Source organism: Amphibalanus amphitrite, unplaced genomic scaffold (assembly GCF_019059575.1).
Source record: "Amphibalanus amphitrite isolate SeventyFive unplaced genomic scaffold, NRLGWU_Aamphi_draft 000596F_arrow, whole genome shotgun sequence".
In the NCBI taxonomy this organism is placed as follows: Eukaryota; Metazoa; Arthropoda; class Thecostraca; order Balanomorpha; family Balanidae; genus Amphibalanus; species Amphibalanus amphitrite.
Genome location: NW_024882090.1, coordinates 202550 through 224237, shown reverse-complemented (window position 1 = coordinate 224237; position 21688 = coordinate 202550). Strand labels below are relative to the sequence as shown.

The following is a 21688-nucleotide window of genomic DNA, read 5'->3' as shown; positions in this document are numbered from 1 at the left end:
GTATCGACACAAGCAAACAATTTTGTGCCCCCAATATCCGCTTGTTGAGAGCGCTCACTTCCCGTTCGTCCTGTCAATCGGCTTTCCCCCGTCTTTCTCATACATTCCCAATGTGCCGCATATGTAGCAGTGCAGTTTGGTGCGTCGAGAACACTCGACACTACTGTGTTCTATTAATAAAAATGGTAAAATTGACCTTATGCTCATAATATCAGATAAATTAATTAAATTTATTATGAGCATAAGGTCAATTTTACCATTTTTATTGATTACAATCATGCTCAAAGAAACGTTGTACCATATAAAACTATGTGTTCTATTATACCTAATGCTCTGCTACAATGTGCATATATGCTACTTCCCGTGAACAGCGCTATAAGTGCACTGTTAGTGCTTATTTGCCGCAAAAATACCACGCGGGCGTAAGAAAAGACAGTTTTACCGTGCGTAGTGCGTCATATAGGTATATTTCGATCACAAGCATACCTAGTTGTCACCACAATTTGTATCACCCAGGGAAAAGTTGACGCAGCTGCCACAACCTTCAACCCCGCTTCTGACTGCTACAGCTCTGCCACAGCTGTTTGTTTCTTCGGGCGCCCCTTAGGGCGGGTTTAGAGGTCACATCAAACACAGAGTTCCCGTCACTAGATAGATCTGTCGGTTTTCACATCCAGTCCAGTGGTCATGGTCGTGTTCCGGGCAGGGGTCGGTTCGGGCGCCGCCCGCGACAGGCCGACGGGGTACAGCGCGGGGCAGACCGCAGTTTTTGATCGACCGATGGGCGCTACATCTAACACATACAGTCAGGAAAACGACACCGAAAACGAACAAGAATAAATACTTGAAGCTTTGGCATTTCATAATAAAATTCATAATCAATAATTCAAGAAATTCATAATCCATCATAAAAAGCGCAGTGCAATTAATGACTCGTTATTAATTATTAATAAAAGTACAGCGAAACATCGCATAAAATCAGATATCATCACCGAAACGAGTTACATTCACAGGTACCCGATTTTGTTCCCTGTTCCGTACAACCTCACTATCAGCTGGTCGCCCGCCGCCGCCGCCGCCGGCCGCACTGGCGGCCCCCGGTCTCTGCTGCACCTCTACTGGGCTGCCGCCAGCTGGGGACAGCGCGGCTCCGGGCAGCCGTCCCCTGCGCGCACCCGGCACCCGGCGCGTTCAAACTCCAGCGGACGGTGGCAGTACAGACACTCGTGCTCGCAGGCGGCGCTCGGCGGACGCAGCGGCAGACCCTCCTCGCGCCAGATGGCCACCAGGTCGGCGGCGAAGGCGGAGATCATCTCTGGAGTGTGGTGCGGGGTGGGCGCGATACGCAGCTTCTCCTGGCCGCGTGGCACCGTCGGGTAGTTGATGGCCTGTAGAAGGAAGGGAGGGTCAGGTCACCGTGACAGGTTAAGCCATTATGGCAGGTCAGGTCACTGAGGCAGGTCGTCACCGAGACAGGTCAGGTCACCGTCAAGTCACCCGGAGATGAGGGTCAGGTCACTCAGCAGGCAGATAACTGGAGCAGATCAGATCACCGAGGCAGCTCTCTGGATTAACCGCCTAGTGCCGAGCACCAAGCAGAGCATCAATATTATTGTCTTCACAACACTGAGATTGAAACAATCACAAGTTATCAGAGCGGTGCGGATCACACGCACCGCCCCAGCGACCAGTTCGTGCGTGTCTGACCGCCTGGGAGTGACTCCAATCACCCACGCCCCGATCTGATAATCCGTTATTGTGCTGAGACCGACCCTGTTATGGGGCAGATCCCGGGACACCTCCCCTTCCCTCCATCTGTACCGTGGTGACCAGCCGTCTGAGCATATTCACACACCGACCGGATGATTATCACCCTGTGCGTGACTGCCTATCAGACTTCTAAGGAGTACGAAACGGAGTGTTTCGAAGTTTCGAAGGTGGACCTAGTTCAAAGCCGGTCACAGGTGATACGATATCCGTCCCAGAGGGGTGGTCCCTCGGCTCGCTTTCATCAGGACGAGGAAATTCAAAAGTCGGGTGCATGTGTTGGAAAGTGGGGGTGAAATTGGTTAGAAAATAACACATCCGTATCACTGGGGACATCTGAGACACACCGACCGACAGCAAACACGCTGTGCTCGGGAGGAGTGTTGATTTGCCTATCGCATGCTGAGACGGGGCCGTCGCGGACCGAGGCGCTGCGCCGCCGGGCGCGGTACTGTCGATACCGATGACCCGGCCCGTCAGTTCAGTTCGGCCGGCCCCGGCGGCCCGTCCGTAATACACCGTCACCCGGAAAAGAAAGAGGGACTGATCGACTTAGATCCTCACCAGAGAGTAGGCACCCGGCCTTCCATCTCATCCCGTAGCCCAGGTTTGCGACCGATACCCACCGTCGCCACAATTTCTTCTTTCTTTTTTTTTTTGCCCTGAAACTTATGACCACAACACCTTTCCTTCTCTGTGTACTCGGTTCCTCTCCTCTTAACCTATAATACCGGCCAAGTGCCGCATCCGAAACTCGCCGTCGCACCTGCCCCTCCCCTCCCCTGTCCCAGTGATGGGTACTTGACCCACTCACCCCCGGACAGCGGCGCGGCCAGCACTGGCTGCCGTCACAAACCGGCTCCCCCGCAGGCCAGGGGAGCACTGGAGAAAGAGAGAAAGAGAGAGGGGAGCGAGAGGGAGGCGAGAGGGGACCCTATCTCTCCGAGAAGAGGACTCGGTAGCAGTAAGGAGGCAGTCTGCCACCGACGTAGAAACTGTAGTCTACGAGCCGTCACTGAAAGGGACAGATCACTGTCGCTACCACGCTAGAGGCAGCAGCTTAGCTACGTTTTATTGCATTAATAACGGGAAATATTGTAATGATGCATTACCAAGTGAGAGTAGGATGGAGTTTACGCTGGTCGTTATTCATTTATGGGCACCCGACCTACATATAACGAGCCACTGTGCACTGTGCAACGAATGTAGCTGATGTGTAATGCAGGCCTCAGTCTGGTCTGATTACAATATGGCGCCATTGCATGATTACGTGAAAACTTGGTCTTTCATTTTTCTTTATAGAGGATGCAGTACAGCTTATTGTCTCCCGTCTGCTTTGTAACAATCTTAACCCGCGCACCGACGGGGGGGGGGGCGGCTAACCGCCCCTCCCCCTGAGGTTTTTCGTGAATAGCGGAAAAAACGCGGCGCGATATTCGGCATGACTTTTTCCTTATCAATTTAACACATGGTGTGCAAGTTTCAACCTCACATCTTTTCAAGGTCAGGTCACCAGGTCCCTTCGAATGACCCAACCTCAAATCACTTTTTTGCAACTTTGTCACCGTGTCAGAGCTACAGTAGATGTCGGAGGCCTTTGAAAGTCGTAGAAGGTAACGAGGTCATTGACAGCTACAATTTGTATATCTCGGAATTTCGATATCGATGACCAAAGGTCGGGTCAATTTCTTGACATCCCTATTATAAGTCAATGGGGGAAAATCAGCCTCCTGTTTTTTGTCACCAAAACGCGTCGGAATGGCCCCATATACCATACATGACTTCATATACGATCAACCTCCACTACCTTGAGGTCTGTTTTGCTGTTGGGCAGCTGTAAGGTCATGTGACGTCACCAAGGGTCACCAAAGGTTTTTTTTTTTGCTGATAACTCCATACAGGAACAAGATACAGCCGCGCGGATGGTCTCATTGTGTTCAGCTCGTCAAGGCGCATCGATTGATATACATGATGACCTTGAGGTCACGTGGCCTGGGGTCAACCTTTCTTACCTTTGACCTTGACCTTTCGAGGTCAACACATATGAGGGGCATTCCATGTCAACCGGGACAGCCAAAATCGGCCACCTCTGCGATTTTGTTCAAACTTGGTATACTTATTGGCTATTGGGTGAAACCTCTGAGGGTGAAAGGATTTTGTCATATGCCCTCGGGCTACAGAGATACAAGTCGCTAAACTTCTGCTTTTTTAGCAGAATTGGACGTGTATTGCAATCTTGAAAGATCTATAGCTTCAACATTTTTGAAGCTATTTATTTCAAACAAACTGAAACGTGTACATGAGGAGTTATGCTAGTAAACTTTGACAATTTTTACATTTTTTGGTGATTTTGAATTTATTTTATTTTGAATTGATTTCTTAAAATGTAATTTGTGAAAAATGGGTACCCTTCGATTTTGCTCAAATTAAGATATTGTCTTCCACTACACGTAAGGCACACGTGCTGAGAAAATTAGAGTGGGCCAACGATAACTTTGGATGATGTAGCAACAAGTAGTGCAACTCAGCACGGGCGGTGGAATGGGCCGATTTCGCTAACTCCACCTGTTTATCGCCAATAACTCACGCCCTAATCAGTATATTAACGTCAAACTTTCAGTGTCTGTCCAGAATCGAATCGCAAATCCTCCCATGCAAGAAATAGGTAAATCGGTTCACAACTTTTCTAGTTATAGCGGTGTAAAGTCAAACATTCCTGCCGGAGCGGCTCGGCGGCCGGCGCCGGCCGTTGCCGCCTGAATGGTAGACTGTGCCGGCACGGGACGGTTCCATCTTTCCACCGCGCTTCTTACCGCTGATTATGATCGATTCGTGTCAAATTTTGTGTGAAGGCTTAAAAATGTACAGGCAATCAAATGTTCAAACAAATACGAAAATCAACTGGTAAAATTAAACTATAGTATTAGGGTGCAAACACAATATGTGACTATGACGTTTCCCGCGTCGGCCGATCCCCGCCTCTGCCGGCGACATCGTACTCTTAGCAAGCCACTAACTGCCAAATTTATGGTAAGATTAACTAGAGATTCTCATAACACTACAAATGTCGTATAAAGGAAGAAATAGGTTAATCGGCCACTATCTCAGCTATGGGCGTATAAACGCAAAATAGTCACTATAGCAAATTTGATCACGTTTAACCTCATTTGATCTTGAATATACCTATTGATCTAGGGCCATGAAATTCGCACACAATAAAGTTCCCCACCGCCCCACCTTCAATTCAAATTTAGTTTTTTAATACCTTTTTTGGCTAAACCGGGCTTTTCTCCCCTAGCGCTGGGAGAGTCAGGCGTCTTTTCTTTTTGCAACCAAAGAGAGGCGCTGCCCGGAGAATGCCCAATTTCATCATTAAAAAACTGGCTTACGATGACCAGCTATCTTCGTGGCTTAGTAGTAAGTGTGCCGAGTGTACCCACCTCGAAATGTAAAGGTCGCTGGCTCGCAGCGGGTCAGCCTGAAGTGTTTAAAGGAAGACTGCCACCTTCAAAAAGTTTTCTCAGATCGGCCTATGATTTATTCCCTGGACAAAACAAAATTTTAGAATTCACCTGACAAAGGATCATCACGTGAATCGCGAAAAAAAATGTCGATTATCATTCAATTATCAATCGGTTAATGTCTAGCGACAATGTTTACACATCACTAGACTTCAAGGTCATAAGATTATTACATTTTATTTGAAAAAGTAAGGTATTTTATGATTTACTAATATATGATTTCATAAGAAATTGGCCATGTTTAATTTATTTTGCATTTAAGTTCGTAAAACATTTTTAAAAATCATGGCTCATTTGGAATGGGTCTGGCCCATGTTAAACCCCATTTCCCACACTTTTTTGGAAAAAAATGAACTACTGAATATATAAGTTAAACTTTTATTTTGACACTCCAAAATTCTTCTCTGATCTCGAAACAATCTAAGTTTTGACATACATTTACCAAAAGATAAGAAAATTCGTGTTTCAAAGTTATCGATAAACAGTAGAGATGTCGGTTTTCTTGGACTAAAAAAAATGGCATCAAACTGAACTTTGGTCTCCGATTTCTCGCAAACGGGTTCGAATTTCGGAAAACCGACTTCAGTCTGGGACATAGGTGGCTCAGCTCTAGTGAAAACCGTTTTGTGGAAAAAAAGGTGGCAGTCTACCTTTAACACGTATTTGTTTTTAAGTAGCATCTGGCCAGCCGGCAAAGTTGTCGTGGGCTAATGCGGCTAATGTTCGTATCTAGGTAGCATTTGGCCAGTCGGCAACTGCCGTGAGGGCTGTACATATTTACGCGTGTTAGATTAGGTCAGGTCACGTCAGGTCAGGTTATGTTTGCTTTGATTTGGGGTAGAAAGAAGCATCTCCGGGTAGCGCCTCTCCTTGGTTGCTAAAACGAAACACGCGAGTGCCAGACATTACGAAGTCCAAAGGACAGTTACGTAGACGTCGGCCCATTCTGGATTTTTTATATGATGTAGCTTATGTATAGGAGAATAAAATATGTAAAAATCAGCAAAATCGAAGGGTACCCATTTTTCAGAAAATCAAAATTTATTTTTTGAATTTTAATTAAGTTCACTAATTAGTTACGTACGTCAATATTGTTATCCTCAAATTAAAGCCTGACCTATTCCCTCCATTTCACACTTTGTCTCGTGGTGATATGTCTAAAACTTCAATGGTTATGACGCTTTAAAGATGATAACGTGCCTTGCCTAAGTCAATGTTTGATGACGTGCATCTCGGAAACGTGACGTCATATCTTGACAAAAATATGTCTCCTTTCTTTTCACATATAGATGAGTAGTTTAACAGAGTTTCGCAAAAATCGGAAGAGGTGAGGTTCAAAATGATCATTTTTTGTCCCACTTGACGTGGAATGCCCCATGATTCGATGCGGATTGACGAGAGGATCACGATGGTGCCATTAGTTTGTTCCATTAATTGGTGCCAGACGGTTCGACAGACTCTCCTCCCCGGCGTCCCCCCTTTATCCTTCTCCTGCAGTGCTCACCTGTACGTAGTGTCCTCTCTCGGCTCCACATCCCTCTCCCCTTATCCTCCCTCTCCCGCTCACCTGTACGTAGTGTCCTCTCGGTCCGACAGACTCCCCTCCCCCCTCTCCTCTACCTTCCACCCCCTCACCTGTACGTAGTGTCCTCTCTCGGCTCCACACACCCTGTCCCTCCCTGTACCTTCCTCTCCCGCTCACCTGTACGTAGTGTCCTCTCCCGTCCTTAGACGGTCCGACAGTCTCCCACTCCTCTCTCCTTTACCCTTTCTCTCCCTCACCTGTACGTAGTGTCCTCTCTCGGCTCCACATCCCTCTCCTCTATCCTTTCTCCTCCACCTCACCTGTACGTAGTGTCCTCTCTCGGCCAGCAGTCGGTCCGACAGACTCCCACTCCTTCTCTACTCTATCCTTCTCCCGCTCACCTGTACGTAGTGTCCTCTCTCGGCCAGCAGTCGGTCCGACAGACTCCCACTCCTTCTCTACCTTTCTCCTTCCGCTCACCTGTACGTAGTGTCCTCTCTCGGCCAGCAGTCGGTCCGACAGACCCCCGCTCCCCTCTACTCCCTCTCTCCCTCACCTGTAAGTAGTGTTCTCTCTCGGCTCCACATCTCTCCCCTCTCCCGCTCACCTGTACATAGTGTCCTCTCTCGGCCAGCAGTCGGTCCGACAGCCGGTTGGAGACCAGCGGGTTACCGACGTGTACCGGGATGATGTGGCTCGGACAGTGTTCTACCGGCACTCCGGCGTCGTTCAGCAGGTCGCGCAGCAGCTTCACGTTATCCTGAGGAGGTGATGAGGGGAGGGGAGGAAAGGTCAGCATGGAAGAGAAATGAGGATACAATATAACATCACAGCTCATGATTTGAGTTGAGACGCCGCAAACAATGATTTGTAGCAATGACATCAATTAAATATAGCAACCATAATGTATCATAACACACTGCAAATTCGCACTGTGAAACCACGAATAAGGCATTTAAAATCAACACTTCACGGTAAAAAACACCATTGACGCTAGCCAGCAAGACAGGAAGCAAGAAACAAGAAACTCCCAGAAACTCACGAGCTCTAAGACTAGCATATCAGTATGAAGCTCCCAATCCAGGAGCCTCACAACTTTTATGATCCCCTCCCCATCGATCCCTCCCATCACCTCACCTGGTGCGTGGCCCTCAGCCGGCGCCCCTCGTCGCTCCTCAGGAGTCGGACGGCCGCCAGCGCTCCGGCGCACACGGTCGGCGGCAGAGAGGTGGTAAAGATGAAGCCGCTGCCGTAGCTGCGGATCACGTCCACCAGAGAGGCTGAGGCCGCGATGAAACCGCCGATATTGCCGTAAGCTTTTCCTGTGGGAGGAGGGGGAGGGGTCAGGGAGCTAAAAGATAGTGGTGGAATGAAACTACGGCCATTCTGGCTTATTGAGTGCAGCTTTACCCAGACATCGAGGTAGGCCAAAAGAATGTGAGGGTGCGCTTCAACATATTAACCCTCGCATGTGTGCGGCGTTTGCCAGCTTCTAATGTGTAGGGGGGGGGGGGTCGGTTGGACCCCCCCCTTGCCGTTTGGCCCCTGATCGAGCTAGAGCTTCGCGGAAAAAAAAACGAGCGTGTTGCCCGTGACGAGAGGAAGCCGATGATACCCAATTTTAAGGTCCTAGGTCATTGGGTGACCTTCCTGGTCAGGTCAGTGACCCAAAGTCGGGAAAATCGGGACCTGTTAGAAAGTCGTAAAGTGTGGCTGCTAAGGGGTTTTTCGGGGTGCTGATCACGAATATCGTGTTAGTTTTGATCACAGATGATGTCTTTAAGCATTTACACCAGGTCGGGTCAGGTCAGGTCAGGTCAACCAGTAGGCATCGTGACGGGTATTCGTAGTATGTGTCAACCGCCTCTGACAGCTTCGTAACATGTTACGAAGGCACCAAAACTACTTCGTAAATGTTCAAATGGTTGCTAAATTCGAATTCAGCTCCAAAAACTAGCCTAGAAACATGTACAGCTCGAAAAAGTGAACCCAGGTCACCCGAGGTCACCAAAGGTCAATGACCTGACCTGACCTTCAGGTGACCTTGACACCCACCCTAATGTATGGCAGCAGCATCAAATCACATGTTTGAACGTTTGAAACCACGAAAAGCTTGCAAACGCGCGGCTAATGCGAGCCGACATACGCAGAATCGCGATTCCGGCCAAACATGGTCTCGGAAAAGAGGTCACAGGTCAAAGGTCATTTGGGTCAGGGTCATGAAATTTTCAGGGTAGGTGTAAAATTGATCAATGTGAGAGTACTGAAAGTTTCGTCGCGATCGGCCGCTTTTTACGCGAGTTATTCGCGAAAAACCATGGGGGGTCCATCCGACCTCCCCTACACATGCGAGGGTTAATTTCAAAATGGCAAGCGATTGGCAGTGAGCAAATTGCCGGACATACAAATTGTACGGCGCTTCTCTCGCAGGATGTCGTACCTAGGGTTCCGGAGATTATATCCATCTTGTCGAGGACTTGGTCCCTCTCGCCGATTCCGGCTCCGTTCTGACCGTACAGGCCCACCGCGTGCACCTCGTCCACAAAGGTCAGGGCGCCGTACTTGTGCGCCACCTGTCGGTCAGAGAAACAAACGTCAATACCTCGCTCAATCCAGAGATGGCGCGCAGCATCTGGCAGCTTCCATTCCTCATCGATCGGGCAGACTGACGGTCATCGGTCGGCCGAGACCGTGGATGCAGCGCCCGAGCCTCGTCGGTGGCCGACCACTGGGATGCAATCGACCCAGACTACGCGTCGTGCGTCGAATGAGAGAGGGCACCAAGGGAGCCCGATTATGTGCACAGGAGGGCAGCTGATGACAGGTGGGACGTTTTTCAAACAATAACGTGAAAAATCGATGCAAGCAGCTTATAAGTCACAGTTGCGCTGCAGGGTAATTACAAACGACCGTATCAATTGAACTAGGCCCATATTCAAAGAAGACACAACAATCATCCCGCATATCACTCAAAACAATACAAACAATGCTGTCAGCGTCACAAGGCGCATCAATACACAACCAAGAGCTACGTCTCAGGGGAAACCCGGCACCATACAAAACTCTCAACGTAAAAACATCCGTTAACGGTCTATCTATGCAGGGCATCCCCATCTACGCCCGACATCCATCATAGTCATTCCCCGTTACATATCACCCAGATCACTCAAACATCCTCCAGATCAATCACTCATCCCCCGTACTACTCACATCACAAAGCGTCTCCAGGGGACAGACGGCCCCAGTCATGGAGTGCACCGTCTCGAAGGCCACGATCTTGGGCCGGGCCGGGTCCAGTTTGGAGAGCAGCTCCTCCAGATGCTCGGGGCTGTTGTGGCGGAAGATGAACTTGTCGGCGCCCGAGTTACGGATGCCCTGGATCATGGACGCGTGGTTGCCGGCGTCCGAGAGAATCTGACATCCTGGGGGAGAGATAGAAAGCCAGAAAGTGAGTGAAGGAAGTGTAACTGGAGGAGGAAGGTGTGGATATTGGAAAAGCTGGTTAATTTCGAGATATTTGAAATGGATTTTGACGTTTATTGAGTACAATTAACAGGGACTGAATCTTTGCATTCACGTGGAGAAAATGCCTATTGGTTGGTTAGAAGTACAAAGTGCATGAGTGGCGGTCTGGTTGCGGTATTGTTCTTTTTATGCAATGGCCGTTAACCCGCGACCGCCTGGGGGGGGGGGGGGTCGGATCCGACCCCCCCCTCCGTTTTTCTTGAATAACTCATGAACCACTTTCGCTATCTACTTGAAACTTGGCATACCTTCTCCCCCATCAATTTGACGTCTCCTGTGCAATTTTTAAGAAAAAATTTCCAATTTTTTTTTAGATATATCGATTTTAGTGTTGTAACTACATGGCGTTTTTAGTCAAAAAGTGGCAAATGTTTAAAAAATCGCCAAAAATCAGGGTTTAAAGCAAATTGCAAATTAAGGACATGAAAAGACGCAGCTCAACGAGTTCTTTAAAATGGCTATCTCGGATTTTCCATAAAATGCGTTTTTAACCCCTAAAAAATCCAAAAACTACTTTTTTGGAAAACAGCTAATAAAATCCAAAATTTTGGGAATTTCCAAAAAACCGGAAAATATGTTGTAGAGCTCTATAAGAACATTAGATGCCCCAAATTTAAACTTTCTATCTTGATTTTTGACCCCCAAATTGTAAAAAATAGCTCCAACATGCATAGGGCATATGGTGACGTCATAAGCATTTTCGTGAATTAGAGGCACTTCTGAACATTGCATGTGAAAACAAATGGCACCACTAGATTTCTGGGACAAAGCTCGTCTAGAAAAGTGTATTTTTATGTCAAAAATAAAAAGTTGAAAAATTGACTTTTTTTCTTAGCCCTCCTTTAGTTATGTAGGGTATAAACGATTTTTTATGCTTTCAATGCACACTTATCACCAGCACAGTGACTTGGGGTCACATATAACCATTACCATCGGATTCGGCGTGAAAAATAAGCCATAAAACATGTGTCGCACGCCCATGTAGCAGAAATTGAAAACCGTGACCTTTCGTGACCTGACCTGACCTTGACCCGTACTTAGTATGACCCCTATACGCACATGGTACCTTCACTAGGCCTTTGAGGTCATTTTTGGTGAGTTTCGAGCAGCAGCTATCGATTCCGCTGTCCGTAAGCCTAATCATGCAAAACCCCTGAATTTGACCTTTGACCTGACCTTGACCCGAAAGTTGACCTCAATCTTAAAATCTTAAGAGTGCTTTGGGAAGGTCTCGTAGAGACCTTTCGAACGCCGCCTCGCGGGGCTCGATACGACCATTGGTTCTCGAGATAACAGGGGGGGGGGGTCGGATCCGACCCCCCCCCAGGCTCTCGTGGGTACGGAAATAGCCCAGGCGGTGCCGGGTTAAGAGTAGTTGGTGATCACAATTAACCTTCGCCCCAGTGGGGGGGGGGGCATATGTTACCACCCTGTCGCGTTTTTTGCGTATGAATAAAAAACCGCGGCGCATAGCGCCGCGCCGCTTGGTGTAGCTTTTGGTACATCAATTTTGGACAATGTGTGAAATTTTTGACCCAAGGTCATGTCAGGTCAGGTCACCAGGTCAAGTTAACTGACCAAGCCTAAAAAAGTTTGCAATCATGTCCAGCCTGCAGTGTTTGTCAGAAAGGTTTTAAACTTGGTGGATTGCATTATGTTATGGGTGCCTACAATTTGTATATCTCGGATTTTTTATATCCGTGACCTAAGGTCAGGTAAGTGGCGTGACCTTTCCATTACAAGTCAATGGAGAAAAATGAAAATGCCTCTAGATCCGCGTGTACGCATAGGAACAGTCCAAATATTTCAGAATCACAATGATTTGGACCACCCGTGATGACCAGTTTTCGGTTAGTTTTCGCGGAGAAATTCTCCAACCTTGTACAGAGGTGAAAAACCTCGGTTTGGTTTTTGATCGGTACCTTACATGGGACCGTCACTCGCCGCTGCAACGGAATGCTGACTGGCCTCTTACACCTGCGACATTATCTACCCGAATCTGAACTGTCGACCCTCGTCTCCGCCCTGGTTCTCTCTCACGTTAGATACTGCTTATCTGTTTACGGAAACGGTACCCTTAAAAACATGGACAGAATTCAAAAGGTTCTAAATTTCTCAGCCAGGGTTATCTCGGGGCGAAAAAAGTTTGACCACATATCTGACGTGCAGAGGGAGCTGGGGTGGTTATCGGCACCTGATCTGGTCCGATATCATACCCTGATGTTGGCCCACAAAGTCCAGAGGCATGGCGAGCCCGAGGAGCTGGCGGGTATGTTTCGCCGTTGTCGTGATGTGCGTGACCGACGGACGCGGCAGGACGAGGCGCTCCGCGCGCCCCGCTGTAGGACGGCATGCGGTCAAAGGCGCTTCGCATACCGCGCCGCGGTGGCTTACAACGCGCTCCCCCCGGCCCTGACCGAACGACCGGTTGGACCGTTCTGCGGAGGAGTGAAGCGCCACCTGGCACGGGGTGGCGGCGGAGATGTGATGGGCTAAGCGCGGATGCTCGTGTGCATGTTTTGAATGCTTGTTCTACCTCCCCACTCGTTTTGGTTTTATGCATGCGTTTGACACTGAGCAATTTAGCCTCGGTTATCGGGGATGCTCTACGGATGTTTAATACAATACAATACAATACCAAGGTGTCATTTTTGCTGATAGCCTCTAGAAAGGTCATCCAAGGTCATTTGAGGCTACAAACAGATTTTTGCCAATAACTCGCGATTGAAAAGAGATAGAACGCTGGGGATGGTATCATTGTGTTTGTCTCGCCGAGACGCATCGACTGATATGCAACATGACCTGTTCCGGTCAGGTCATGACCTTGACCTGAGGTCAAATTTTCAAGTTGACCTTTCAAGGTCAAATTATAGTTCATTCGACGCGTCTCGGCGAGAGGAACACGATTCTGGCAATAGAAATGTCGTGGCTTTTTGTTGTCGAAAGTTATTGTCGAAAAACACTTTTTCGTAAAAACAGCTATTTTTGGAGTTTTTGCCCTCTGGAGGCTAAACCGTTGACCTGAGGTCAATTTTGATAATGACCTTTTCAAAAGAAGAGTTCAAGAGCTATCGATTGCTTTTCCATGCGTTTTTCTAGCTACCATAGTTTCTGAGATAACGGCATGTTTTCTGAAAAATATTATGACCATTGGCAAATTTTGACCTTTGATGACCTCTGGTGACCCCAATATTGCTCTAAGATGAAAAATGACTGGAATACTTTCAGACGTACGCATTGAGAGCTATCGACTGCTTTTTACCGCGTCTTTCTAGCCCTCTTAGTTTTTGAGTTAGAGGTGGGTGGTAACATATGCCCCCCCCCCCCCCCCACTAGGGCGAAGTTGGCTGAGACTGCCACTGGGGCGCGGGTTAAGTTTACAGCGTGGAGCTTCAGTTTTGTTTGTATATTATTTTTTATCTTGCTAGCAATGCCATTTTCGTATTCGGTTTCACAATGGCCCCTACATGACCAGCAATTAGCACAAGTGTCGTAAACAAAGGTAACATCGTAATAAAATGGCCTTATCCTTTGTTGTAGCGAAGGTCATCAATTCATAATGACATATGTGCCTGCAAACGGCGGGACAGGCTAATATACGAGTGGAAGGCACACCTGTGATCTGACCTCAGCCGTCATCCTTCATGGGAAGAGCCGAGATAGGGAGGAGAGGGGAGGGTACACCTGTGATCTGACCTCAACCGTCATCCGTATATCACTCATGGGAATGGCTAATAGGGAGGGGCCAGGAAAAGGCACACCTGAACTCAACTGCCGCCTATTCATCACTAAAAGGACAGGCTGTCCCATCTAAAATGTAAAAAGCCATATGTGCCGACCATCACTCCCCCCTCCCCCTGCATTCCCCAACAGACAGGCATGAAAGACAGCCAAATCCTGTCCCTAGACAAGTGTGCCGGATGTGCTGCGATGCACGATGAATGACAGCCGAGCGGCTGGGTGGGCGGCGGTTGCTGACACAGCGCAGCAAATTGGCGACACAGCGGAGCTTGACAATTGTTTCACCGGCCGAGGTCACCCATCTGACCTCTGACACCGGGCACGTAACTGACTGAGGTCATCAGACTGACCTTTGACCCAGGGTCGGCGACATTACTCATGTACCCTCTAACCGACTGATGGTGACTGCGGCGCCAGGACTTCCCGATGACGAGACAAGCTTTCGAGATAGCGCATGACAAGCACCCCAAACACCGTAATAAAACAAACACATCATCATGATTGGACTAACGGAACGTTCCGAGATCTGACGTTATCGGCTTTAGGTACGTGACGTATCATCACGCCAAAAATAGCAGCGCGGGAGCCGAGTCTTCGACCTTATCGAGCGACCCGACTTAGTAACCATCCGGCTCCAACTACCGACCAAGTCTGATCGAAGCAGCCAATTTCGACTTGACTCCATGAGTCCCCCACCTGAGACTTGCAAAACTTTCATACTCAACCCCCCTCCGACTCATCCAACTTGACAACTCAACTGTCCCCCTCCCCCTCTGAAAACTCCAACTGACACCCCTCCGGCTAGTTACTCACCAGGCAGTGACCGAGCCAGCGTGAAGAGGGTGGTATCGTTGGCCACGTAGCACGAAGTGAAGAGGAGCGCGCCCGTCTTCTGGTAGAGGTCGGCCAGCTCTGCCTCCAGCTCCTCGTGGAAGAGCGTGTTGCCGGAGATGTTACGGGTGCCGCCGGCGCCGGCGCCGTGCTCCTTCAGAGACTGGCTGCACGGAGACAGGGAGGAGATGGTTAGTGGAGGGACATAGAGGGTCGAACTATCGAACACACTAATGTCAACAAAACTTGTGTACTTGTTTCGACTTATCAGCCGTAAAACAGGTATGCTTTGCCATGATGTCACCAATTTAAGTCGTGTCAGGAGAGGTCAGGGTCAGGTCAGGTCAGCTCTCACCTCACAGCTCCGATGACGGCCGGGTGTCGCGACATGCCCAGGTAGTCGTTGCTGCACCACACAGTCACATCGCGCCGGCCACGGGAAAACTCGGCGGCCGCCGGAAACTGGTCGGCGCTACGCAGCACCTGAATCGACAGAGGGACACAGGTCACATCACGGGTCACGGGACAAGTGTTACGTTCCCAGTCGAGTAATGTCACGGCACGATGAAGGGGGAAACAGGGGACAGATTTCTGAGAGGGCTTGGATCTCGGGAGGTAGATTTTATTGGTGCTGGATAGATTGAGCCGTGAATCAAATAATGTTGAACTTCTGTGGTGCGTGACAAAGATAAGAAATCGTTAAGAGGATAGTGAAAAAATGAAGAGACGATATGTACGCACGCATGAAGACGTACCACAATCGACCAATGGAGGAATCCTTACATATCCCACATAAGAATGATGCATGGGTCTGCTGAAAACCAAAAGCAGAAGAACCGAAGAGTTTCAAATGACATTGGTTTCAATTCATCCAAGAAGGGTACGAGACCCACCTTCTTGAAGATGCGGTACGAGTGGTCCTCCTTCTTCTTGCGGATCTGGTCGCGGAAGAAGCCCTCATAGTCGAACGCTGCCGAACAAGCGAGATGCACCACGTCTCAGAAACGGCATGACATGTCCACTTAAAGTAAAAGACGAGCACTTGGAAGTGTGAGGAAACAAAAAATAAGACGATTGTATGCCTGAAATGTCGACAAAAATATGTGATTTTTGTGTTGTGAATAGCCTCAGGTTTCAATGAAATTAGGATGCTTCCACGTGAAATATTCTATAGAAACATGTTAGGGCAATAGCTAGCCGGTCATTCACACAACATAAGAATAGATCGTGGAAGAAGAACCACCTAAAACTATAAAGTACAAGAGTACACACACAAATGCATGCGCACTAACTACAGCCTGATAGGAAAACTGGAAAAGGGTGCATTATTGCAATTTAGGTCGGGGTCGCTTGAAATAGCAATCAACGTCTTCGAAATATGACAATCTAAAACACTCCACACAGTGCAATAAGTAGCACAGCCGCAACGTCATTCCAGGCAGTGCATACTGCAGTGCATGCATCACTATAAAACAGAGCACAAAGTGCACTGGTTGACGTCAAGGCACACACACGAGTTTCCTGGAAAAGCCGGGCACAAATCTAGCTACACTGAAAAGCAAGGTGCGCACAACAGCTACACTGATCAGTAATGAAGCACACAAGTAACTACTCTGCCAACTGTTAGAAAGACGGATAAATACTGAGATCACCAAACCCTGACCTAGGCTCTCCTGGTCGGTCGCGTCGGTGCGCTTCTCCACCGGGCATTTGCGGGCTGTCAGAGAGGAGGTTAGATCCAGTGAGCGCACCGTTCAACGCAGCTTACCCAGCGCGGCAGGCTCAGAGTGGTTCTGCCATACTTTGTGTCATACAACAAGCATCCATCACCCAAACTTAGCACCCTGTATATAGTGTATAATGTGTATCATGGTCGCACATCCATCACAGTGTCAATGTCCGTAGGAGCTGCAGAGGCACGCATACACTCATATTCGTGCCCATACCCACTCACGATACACAATGAAACCACCAAACCCCAAATCCATCAACAAAGCTCCAAACAATATATCCCAACTCTCAACCTGACACGATCAAAGTTCCACACGCCATCGTTCCTCCTCTCCCGGCAACTCCCATTACAATCATCATCCACCCACTGAGCAGCGAAAATTGTCCGCAGCGGAAGAACACTCCTCCACCGTTTTCTCAGGCCGAGGCCGCGTTACTCACGCTCAGAGACGGAGATGGTGTCACTGTAGGCGTCCACAGTGGTCTCCTTCAGAGCCGCCGCCGCCGTCTGGTCCTTCAGGAACGGACACTTTGAGATGGCGCCCGCCGCTGAGGGTGGAGAAAGAACAACATATTCAGTACGACGATACACAACCAGTTACATGTACGACGGTGAGGACTGGCTGAATGAAAATACGACCTAATGTCCTGCTGTCTATGTTACGAGGGTCAGCGTATGTGAGTAGGGAAGCGGTATATCGTTGTCAATGTCAACACTCAGAGAGAAACGAAACAACTCATTACATATGCCAGTAACTGACGCCGTGTTATCGTGCAAGGTGGTTGGGTAACTGGGTAAAATGAGCATCGAAAATAATAACGGTAAAATTAACTAGGCATCGGCAACGTCCGTTACGGCAAATTTCGCAATGAATTCCTGCACAGTCATAAAAATGCATTGTTGTTGAAATACAATAGGCAGTTAGAGTTTGGCAAGTCAGCGTGGCATGGGCCGCACCCTGCCACACCCGTACAAGTCCGTGAGGCTCGTGCAGCACGAAACATTCTGACCCATACTTGCGCCCACCCTATGACCTGCTGACCATGCATGTACCCGTGTAGCAGAGTGCATGTCAGCACCTCTGACACAACCAGTTTAAGGTTTCAGGTACGCAATCTAGCCGAACAAAATTACTTTGCAGTTTGCACCGTGAGTTTGTCTTACTATAGATAGGACGTGATTAAAATAAAACGGTAACAATAAATGTCCTTTCGTCATAAAACAACATGATAGCTAAGAAAGGATACAATGACTGTGGGAACTATAACGCACATTTACACGAACCGTGAACTTACCGTGCTCGGGAGCGGTAGCGGCGCTGGACACATGACGGGCTAGCACTGGGCAGTTGGCTCCGTAGGTGGCCGCCAGCCGGCCCCCGTACGACTGCAGGTAGCGGGCCGGGAACATGCGCAGGAACGGACACGGCGACTGCATCCTCAGTTGCTGAACGGCACCTGTAGGAACAGAATACATCAGTGAGATATGTGGTGGGCGTGTGTTGCGGATCCAGATGGTAGGTAGGTATTAGTCACGGTGACTATAAATAGGTATAGTGTGTCAGAAAAATGGCAGAATTTCAGATCTGGCAAGAATTCTGCAGTGCAAAGGCAAAAAACTACTATGTGAGGTCAGAGTCTGGCCTCACATAGTAGAATTATCAGTTCACTGTTACAGCAGACTCACTGCCATCACAAGCATAGCAAATGTGCTAAATCTGTACATCCTCTGCTTCTACCCATACATGCTTGTCATTTCAACATGGATCCTTTCCTTAATTTCAGGAGGGCATGGGTCTATCCTGAGACCAGAGGGGTGTTCACGGGCACCGCACACTGCTGCGTGCGGTGTGTGCGGTGCGTCCAGCAGGCGTGGGGGTAGGGGATGGGTAGGCGGCTCTGACGTCACGGCTGCGTGCGGTGGACGGTCCGCTGTGGCCAGTCCCGACCGGCCACAGCGATCGCTGTGTGCGGTGACGGAAGGCTGACGTAGGGACGCAGTGGGCGGAGCTTGGAGGCTGTGTGCGGTCCGACCGCACACAGGGCCCGTGAACACGTCCACTCAAACTTTGGGTTTACTGCTCAATTTGCGATGATTTGAGATGACAGGACAATGCAACTGAGGGTAAAGTTTTATTTGTAGAGAATACACCACATTTATCCTCTCAGCAGGCAAACCTTAACCTACTTTCACATTTTACATCTCAAATCTAAAGAAAAAGTAGTAAGGATGTAAGTTAAAAAACTTTTTTACCTAGCTGGTTTTACTGCTTGAACTACCTTGGCCTGTGTTACAACTTGTGTTAAAACTTGACATCTGAAGACAAAAATTTAGGTCACATTCGCATTGGGGGCAGGCATTGGCTACGAAAGGCAAAAGGTTCACCATATTCTGCAAAAAAGGTTCCCTAAAAGCAGCCCATTCCTCTCCATCAGAAGACCAAGGAACTGCCTTATTAATGGTTATCAAGTTTCAGGCCCTCACAGCTCAAGCCTTTTAAAGCTATGAGGATATGGTCATAAAACTAACTGATAAATATGACCCTCACACAGGCACTAAGAAACCTGAAAAGTATTTAACCAAACTTTTTCTTATAACACTTGTAAGGTTTTCTTCTACTGGGAGGTAAACAGAAAAATTCATAACGGATGTCGGCTAGACAGGGCATGTTTTAAGGCACTTACTGCGGGACGCAGCCCCCTCGCCTTGGGACGTAGCCCCTGCTGATTTGACCCACTGCGTCCCTGCCCTGTGCCCTGTCCGATTCCCTGACCTGTGCCCTGCTGTCTGCCCTGACCTGTACCCGGCCTTCCCTCTAAAATGTCCTGTGCCATGCCCTGTAACCTGCCGTGCCCTATTTCTGCCCTCCTCAGTGCCCTTCTCTGTTCCTTGCCCTGTGCCTTTAGTCGTAGCATGTGCCCTCTGCTCAACTTTGGGATGCAGTAAAAATTTGTTAAAATATGCCCTGCGGCTAGACTAGAGGGTAAAATCGAAATGCCAACTCCATAGGCCGCAGATCTCCACCACCTGCTGATGGGGGGAGGGGGGCAGGCCCCAGGGCAATTCGTGGAAAGTGGAAACAGCATTTCAATTTCACCTTTCAGTATCTCAGGCTAGAATTTTGGAACTATTTAAGGTACCAAAAATGACATGGAAGTAATTTCAAGTGGAGCAAACTGAACAGATTATAGATATATGGCTGGATCATAAATGGGGGGATAAACTTAAAAATTGATTTTGTCAAGACGAATGATAGTGATAGTGGTTATATAATGATACGACAGAAAAGCACATTTTCAATTCAATACCAATGACACATTCAATCAGCATTCAATCACCTTGTCGGGGTAGAAAGCTGGTAGAAAAAGTCGTTGGAAAGTCGAACGTGCACCACCTGGCGCCACCACGGCCTTGAAAAGAATGAATGAAAAATTGACTTTGCGACCTGCTGCCACCTAGCGGGAGTTATCAGTAGCTATAGTGCAATCTATACCCTGCTGACGGAGTACTGGGCCCTGTTCAAGTGTCTGCGGCCGCCGCGGCTCCCGCGGCCAAAAAGGCGGAGCTTAGCTGGCGGCCAATCAGGTGAGAGCAGCATTCTGGGTAATGCGTAGCTCTTCCTGCGGCTCCCGCGGTCGCTCGGGAGCGACCGCAGGGAAACTTCGACATAAACTGCGCGCGTGAGACAAAACATTGCGGATTTCGCTCTTTGTTTCGGTTGATTTTATTATGTTGTTAAGGAATAATTGCTTCAAAAAGGTACTAATTGAAGTAATAAAGCCATTATAAAGCAATTACGCACAAAATTTTGATCAGCATCTCCTTTCAAAACAAACGTGCCACTCTCGTCGCCGGCCGCAGCGGCCGCAGCCGCGAGGGTGTTCAACCTAACCGAAATTAGGCTCCGCCTCCCGGCCGCGGGAGCCGCGGTGGCCGCAGAGCACTTGAACAGGGCTCGGTACTTGGCTTCATTCATTCCAGATGACGCCACAAACCACGACTGACGATGGTGATTGATTGGCGTAGCTCTATCGTCATTGTCCATTGATCGACTTCGTGGCGGCTTGACCAAGGTCCATCTACAAGATGCACAAATCCTTCTCCACTACTCAAGCCCCCTGATCATAGTCCGAAACGTTCACCTTCATCTGGCGAGAGTAGCTCCTCGAGATCAATGATCATGCTCATTGCTTACGGTGGTTGGGTGCCCACTAATGATGTCAGGTACCTACGTATAGGTACAGGTCTCGCGGGTTTTAGCGGTAGGTCGCTCGGCGAGCGGGAGGGCAACCAGTTCCGCCTCTGTAGCGGTGACCATTTGCTCCGCCCAGTTACTCGCGAGTGCGTACTACGGCACATAAGTAAATTGGGGAGGGAAGGGTCGCAAAAAAAAAAGAGTGGCAGCCTGCGTAGAGGCTAGAACCGGTTTCTATCGTCTGGGCCGGCGACACGGCATGCGGTCAGGGAACGGGGAAAGGTCAGAGGTCACTCACAATGTGCAGTACTGCGGCCCGTCCTCTATGCGTGCTGACCAGCGCACGACCTCGGCCGTTGGCCAATCGGCATTGGACGGTTAAGGCCACCCGTAGCCAGCGGGCGGAGTGAGCCGGCAGCGTGCCGATCCATAGGTAGTCGTTCAAAGTTTTAGCCGCTTACCATTGAGGCCGGGAGACGACTGGTCTGTAATGCTATTTCTGGGGAACAGTCCTGTCATTTAACCCGCGCCTCGTTAGGCTACCGATCGGTCCCATGGGGAAGGGGGGGTATTTTGCCCCCCCCCCGAAGATCTCGAGAAGCACGCAACATAGCGACAAGCAGCAAACGGTGTTGGATAGCCCCAACGAAGAATTACCTTTTGGCTCAAATTCATTGACCTCGGTCAAACCGATGACGTCACAGGACAGGTCAAATGTCGAATTTTCACTGTTTACACGCATTTCAAGAAATGTGTTGTAAAATCGAGAAAAATGAATGTCATTCATCGATAAGAAATCGATGAATGACAATTTTCGATGATGAATTGTTCGTCAAACACATATTTTGCTA

At 48.8% G+C, this 21688-nt stretch overlaps 1 protein-coding gene across 8 annotated transcripts in view; it reads right to left on the bottom strand.

Annotated features, from left to right (window-relative positions):
* Positions 1-436: 436 nt before the first annotated feature.
* LOC122394519 (5-aminolevulinate synthase, erythroid-specific, mitochondrial-like) overlaps positions 437-21688 on the bottom strand; it is a 34908-nt gene continuing 13656 nt past the window's right edge. For 2 of the 8 annotated variants that reach the window (XM_043391436.1, XM_043391437.1), the window contains exons 2-12: positions 17938-18099; positions 17083-17190; positions 16574-16627; positions 15804-15880; positions 15266-15393; positions 14893-15077; positions 10024-10235; positions 9254-9386; positions 7951-8135; positions 7421-7573; positions 437-1388 (exon numbers count right to left, since the gene is read on the bottom strand). In XM_043391436.1, coding sequence (XP_043247371.1) covers positions 1116-1388; positions 7421-7573; positions 7951-8135; positions 9254-9386; positions 10024-10235; positions 14893-15077; positions 15266-15393; positions 15804-15880; positions 16574-16627; positions 17083-17190; positions 17938-18099 — 1670 coding nt within the window. In that variant the 3' untranslated portion in view covers positions 437-1115. Of the gene's footprint in view, positions 1389-7420; positions 7574-7950; positions 8136-9253; positions 9387-10023; positions 10236-14892; positions 15078-15265; positions 15394-15803; positions 15881-16573; positions 16628-17082; positions 17191-17937; positions 18100-18921; positions 18949-19980; positions 20500-21688 lie in introns of those variants that run through there. The other 6 variants (XM_043391441.1, XM_043391443.1, XM_043391439.1 and 3 more) reach the window with 5 other exon arrangements.